Consider the following 4,793-nt stretch of genomic DNA (forward strand, 5'->3'; position numbering starts at 1 on the left):
CCCCACTGAGTCAGCTCCACAAAGGCCCCCCTTCCGCCTTCCTGCTTGCACTCTGTCCATCACCAGGGCCCCCTTTCCTGGACGGTGATCAGCTCATCAAGCAGAAAAGAGATGTCTAATTCCCAAAAGCATCCATCACCACCTCAACGGCAGATGAACCTACACCCTCACGGTACGGGGGATTCCAGGAGCCCTGATACGTGATCTCTGAGAAAAGAAAATTTGACGAGCGCTCACTACAACCAAGGAAACTGACATCAACGTGGGGACCCAGAGGCACATCTGCGGTGTCAGATGGGGCGAAATCCTCTAGACCGGGGTTCCTCCTCTGCAGCACCAAGGTCATTGGTTCCAGCTCACGGATCCCAAGAGGCCTGCTGGGTCAGTGGGGTGTGTGTGGTGGGGCAGGCAGAGGGCAGGCGGGAGGTGGGGAGAAGGCAATGGAGAGGAGGGTGACTCGGGAGACTCAACCTGGGGTATCGCGGTAAATAAATGGTTAATAAACCCACCGGCCAGCCTTTCCTGAGACCTTGGGCAAGTCACGTGACCCTCCTGGCCCTGCGTTTTCTCATCGACACAGCAGAGACAACTATGATCTCCGGCTGGAGGGCAGCCGTGGGACCAAACCAGGACAGGCACAGGTGCGCTCAGCTGAGGGCTGGGCACACGTGTCGCTGCGTCCTAGAACCAAGACTCCCTCTTGTATTTCAGTATAAACGTCACGCGCTCAGGGTCTGCATCACCGTCTTGTTTTCGCGTCTGCATCACTGTCATTATGACTGACGCCCACAGTAAGAGTCCATTCCTAACCAAACTCGGAACCAAAGTGCTGTTTTCCAGGGGGACGCAGATGGAACCGAAGAGCAGTCAGGGTAACAACTGGCCAATCAAATGGTTCATTGGTAATTAACAACTGGCCAGTTAAATTCTTAGAAAACTTCCAAGGACCAGCCGGCCGTCACCATTCAGAAAATAAAACACAAACAAACTTCACCCCCAAAATACCGGACCCGGTCATTTCCCGGGTTTGCAGCCTGTAGCCGCCCCCCTCCTTCCAGAACTCTCTGCCTGCAGACCTGGGGATGAGGTCTGGGAAGAGGCTGCTGGCCTGCCGGGGGAGGGGGTGGGTGGGTAAGGAAGGGGAGAGACGGGGGTTCCTCCCACTGGAGGTTGTGGTATAAAAAGACAGACGCCCAGATCGCTGGAAAGCCCGTCACGGCCCCCCAGGCGTCTTCCCCAGAAGGAGAATGTGCGGCTTCCTGATCTAAACAGAAGCAATCACACTGTCTGAAGGGTGGGAATGGGGCTGGGGGAGGAGCAGACATCAGAAGTCTCAAGATCCCTCCCCACTGAAAATCCTCCAGACAAGGCTGAGAGGGTCTCAAATTCCTAAGCTCCTTTCTCAATCTGCCCAGAGGAAGAGTTGAAGTTTTTTTTTAAGTGTTTATTTTCTAAACGTCCTGCAGGCAAGGGGCTGGGTAAGAGAGGCCCTGGACTGTTTTGACGGTTCTCTCCGGGTGCCAGCGGTCAGGCTGGTGGACCACCAAGGGACAGGGATGCCCACAGCTCCTTTCCTCCAACCGAGAGCCAGAACCCTGGGCGTTTGGAACCTCCCTTCGCTGAAACGCTCCCGAAGGACGCTGTGGTGATGGACGGATGTTACCCGGGCCCAGTGGGCCAGGCGCCACCCTCCCAGCCAGCCAGCCCTCTGCTCCCCACGCCCCGAAGGGACTCCGACGACAGAACGCAACGCAGCCCCCACCCCATCCCGATCAAGACAGACGTGCCGCTCGGTCGTCTCTCTCTCCTTTTATGAGGTCTTTACCCAGGGGGGAGAGTCTAGAAAAAAAAGAACATGGCTTTTCTCCTAAATCAAAAAAGAACATGAGTTTCCATCAGCCATGAAAGGAATGGCAAATGAAACGCAAATGAGAAGTCATTAAAACAAGAAGGCCTGACCATGCTGTCCCTGCGGAGCGGGGACAGTGCTGTGAGCATGGGAAGGTTTCAGCCCGGAGGCGGCCCCTCAGCTCCCAGGGGCAGAGCCACACGCGGGGAGGGGGTCGCAGGCGTCCTCGGACCCACCCCGCGGTCTGTGACTCTGCCTTAGTACAGGGACCTCGGCAAGGGACCTGGGCCTCTCCCCAAAGTCCCTGGAACCCCACCCCGGGGGCACCAAGTTTCCCTCGTCCACAGCCCCCCTGCCCCAGACCCAGACCCAATGAAGGAAGCACTTACCCTGTTATCACCTTCTGGGGCCAGAGGGTCCGTCATCCAGGACCCAAACCTCGAGCCGGAGGTCTTGATGGTCACGGGGTCACTTATGCCCGTCAGCTTGCCACACGCTGCAAGAGAGGACACGACGTGGGGGAGTGAGTGCCTGGGCCCAGCCCCAAAGGCGAGAGGCCACCACCCCCTCCCCCAAGCAGAGAGCAACGGAGGCCAGGGCGGGTGGGGAGAGGGAGGTGCAGCCCCCTGGGCCTAGGGCCGGGGGTGCCAGGGCCGCACCGCCCGACAGGGCGGCCAGCCTCGCCCAGACGCAGTTTTCTCCTCTGGGAAGCAGGGGTGGCAGCCGCTGGACCTCCTAAGGAGAAAGTGCATCTGCGGTCCAGCGCAGGAGGAAGGGCGCTCCTTCCCCCTGGAGGGCCTGTGAGCTTCCCTGCAGGGTGACAGCGGGCTCCCTACTGCCTGGAGGAGGTGCCCAGGGGCCGGAGGGCTGGGATTTGAAGTCACTGACGGAGCAGAGAGCACGGGGGTGACGGCGCCCTCCCGTCACACAGATGGAGGCGGGAGACGGGCTGGGATACGCTCGGGGCCACACCGACACTCGGGCACTCCCAATAGCCCAGCGCCCTTCCCACTGCCCCTGATAGCCCCAGGCAGCCACCATGCCCAGCAGAAATCCCCCTCCTGCCACCTGGATGCCACCCTGTGTGCGTAGCCCTGAAGCCTTCCGGAATAAGTAAACTCAGACAGCCTCAGAAGGGCAAAAGGTTCCTGAGCCTCAGAAGCCGACTGGCCCCTCAACGTAGGCAGTGGGTCCTGCCCTGCCGGGACGTGTGCCTACTGGGACACCCTCCCTTTCTTCCAGGCCAGGCCTGCGTGTAACTACCCAGCTCTGCTAAACTCCCACTGTATTAGCCGATGTAGAGGTCAGTCTGCAAAGTTTAGAGGAGACCTGCGCGTTTTCAGAGGATTGCCAGTGACTTAACCCAGGGACCGTGGTTTAGCCGGGGATCATCCCGCCAAGTGAGGTGGCCCGGCCTCGGGGAGGGGCCCATGGCCACCTCTGCACTGTCTGGGGTGCCTCCCACTCTCTCGCCAAACTTAAAGTGGGGCAAGTAGATCCATCAGCATCACCGAACAAGACTGGAGAAGTGGACGCCCTGGACCCCCAGCCCAGTGCCTGGGGCCTCTGTCTCTTTGTGTTGTCAGGAGAGCTTGTATCTGGGCAACGCGGAGGCTTTGGACCGGGATTAAGAGCTGACTGCAAAGCAGAAGAAAGGCGGCTTTACAGCCAAATTCCCATCAAGTCACGCTGCCCCGCTCCTAAGACCCAGCGGTGCCGCTCCCCAGGCTGCTGCCTCTGGCCCAGATTCGAAAAAGGAACTCAACTATTTTTACTCGCCCATCCCTTCCCAGCATATATTTGCCTGTTCCCCTTTCAGGAGGAATTGCATACTTTTTCCCACTGAAATACTGTCCCCTCAAGGCCGGCCCTGTCCACACCCCCCATCTGAGGGAGGACAGACAGAGGACAAAGGGACTGGACATTACGTGCAGGTTAGCCAACATCTACTGCAACCAGAAGTAAGAAAAAAGTGGGTCCTTGGAAATCTCGCGAGAGCGTGCATGCCCACGAGAGCCCCAGACCAGGTTCTCATCCCACGAGGGTTTTGAGAATTTGGGGTGGGGTTCCCTGAGGGTTCCGTCTGGAGGAGGGAGGGCAGGGGAGAAGCAGGACACTAGGCCGGTCTCCCCCCAGCACCCTCTTTGTTTCTGTGACCCTGGGGGATTCTGGGCTGCCCCCCGGAGACAGCAGACCCTCCGAACTGGGTGGGAAATGCTAACGGGGGCCATCGAACACCAGAGACAGCCCATCTCCCTGCTGCCCAGAGGCCAGCAAAGTGCCCCGTGTGAATGTCCCGTGCAGGGCCTCCCCACCGCTGAGTCAGGGACAGTGGTCCTGTCTGCCGCCCGGAAGGAGAAGTCCCAAGGCACCGTGGCCCCAAGGGTGTCACGGATCGGGGGCCCCGGGTGGGATGCCTGCTGGTGCCCCATCGCGGGCACACTTCCCAGTGAGACGTCCACTCACGCCAACGCCCTGCCCAGCCTTCAGCGGTCACACCCGGCCTGGGACGACCTCCCCCGAAGGAGACAGACATCCATCCTTTACATCACATTCAGAAGGTGACGCTGGCGGGTGAGGCCCGGCTCGGCCACCTGCCCAGCTCTACCCACCTCCCTACCTTTGCTCAGGCCCACCCCCATCGGGACAGCCAGACCCCCACCCTGCTCCTGCCCTCCTGTCTTCTGTGGCTGGACCCACACCGACGCCTCTGCAGAGCCCGCTCCCTTCCGGACGGCACCCACCCTGCCTCCCCGACCCAGGCTGGGCCTGCACACCCCCTGGGCGTGGCCCCGGGCGTCCGGGTCTCACGACCCAGGCAGGACGCCCCTCCCCCCCACAAGGCTCAGCCTGGGGGAGCTGTCCAAAACGAATGAATGAACGAACAAATGACTCACCCCTCAGGAGCTGAGAGGTATACCTATCCACCTCCCAGAAAATCCTC

General features: G+C 60.1%; 1 protein-coding gene across 1 annotated transcript in view; it reads right to left on the reverse strand.

Moving 5' to 3' along the window:
• Nucleotides 1-4,793, reverse strand: part of OLFM1 (olfactomedin 1) — a 35,274-nt gene that overhangs the window by 5,907 nt on the left and 24,574 nt on the right. Inside the window, exon 5 of the mRNA XM_024762777.1 lies at nucleotides 2,239-2,345. Within this exon, the coding sequence (XP_024618545.1) occupies nucleotides 2,239-2,345 (107 nt within the window). The remainder of the gene's footprint in view (nucleotides 1-2,238; nucleotides 2,346-4,793) is intronic.

The sequence above is a fragment of the Neophocaena asiaeorientalis genome, unplaced genomic scaffold (assembly GCF_003031525.2).
Source record: "Neophocaena asiaeorientalis asiaeorientalis breed wild unplaced genomic scaffold, Neophocaena_asiaeorientalis_V1.1 scaffold78, whole genome shotgun sequence".
Taxonomy (NCBI): Eukaryota; Metazoa; Chordata; class Mammalia; order Artiodactyla; family Phocoenidae; genus Neophocaena; species Neophocaena asiaeorientalis.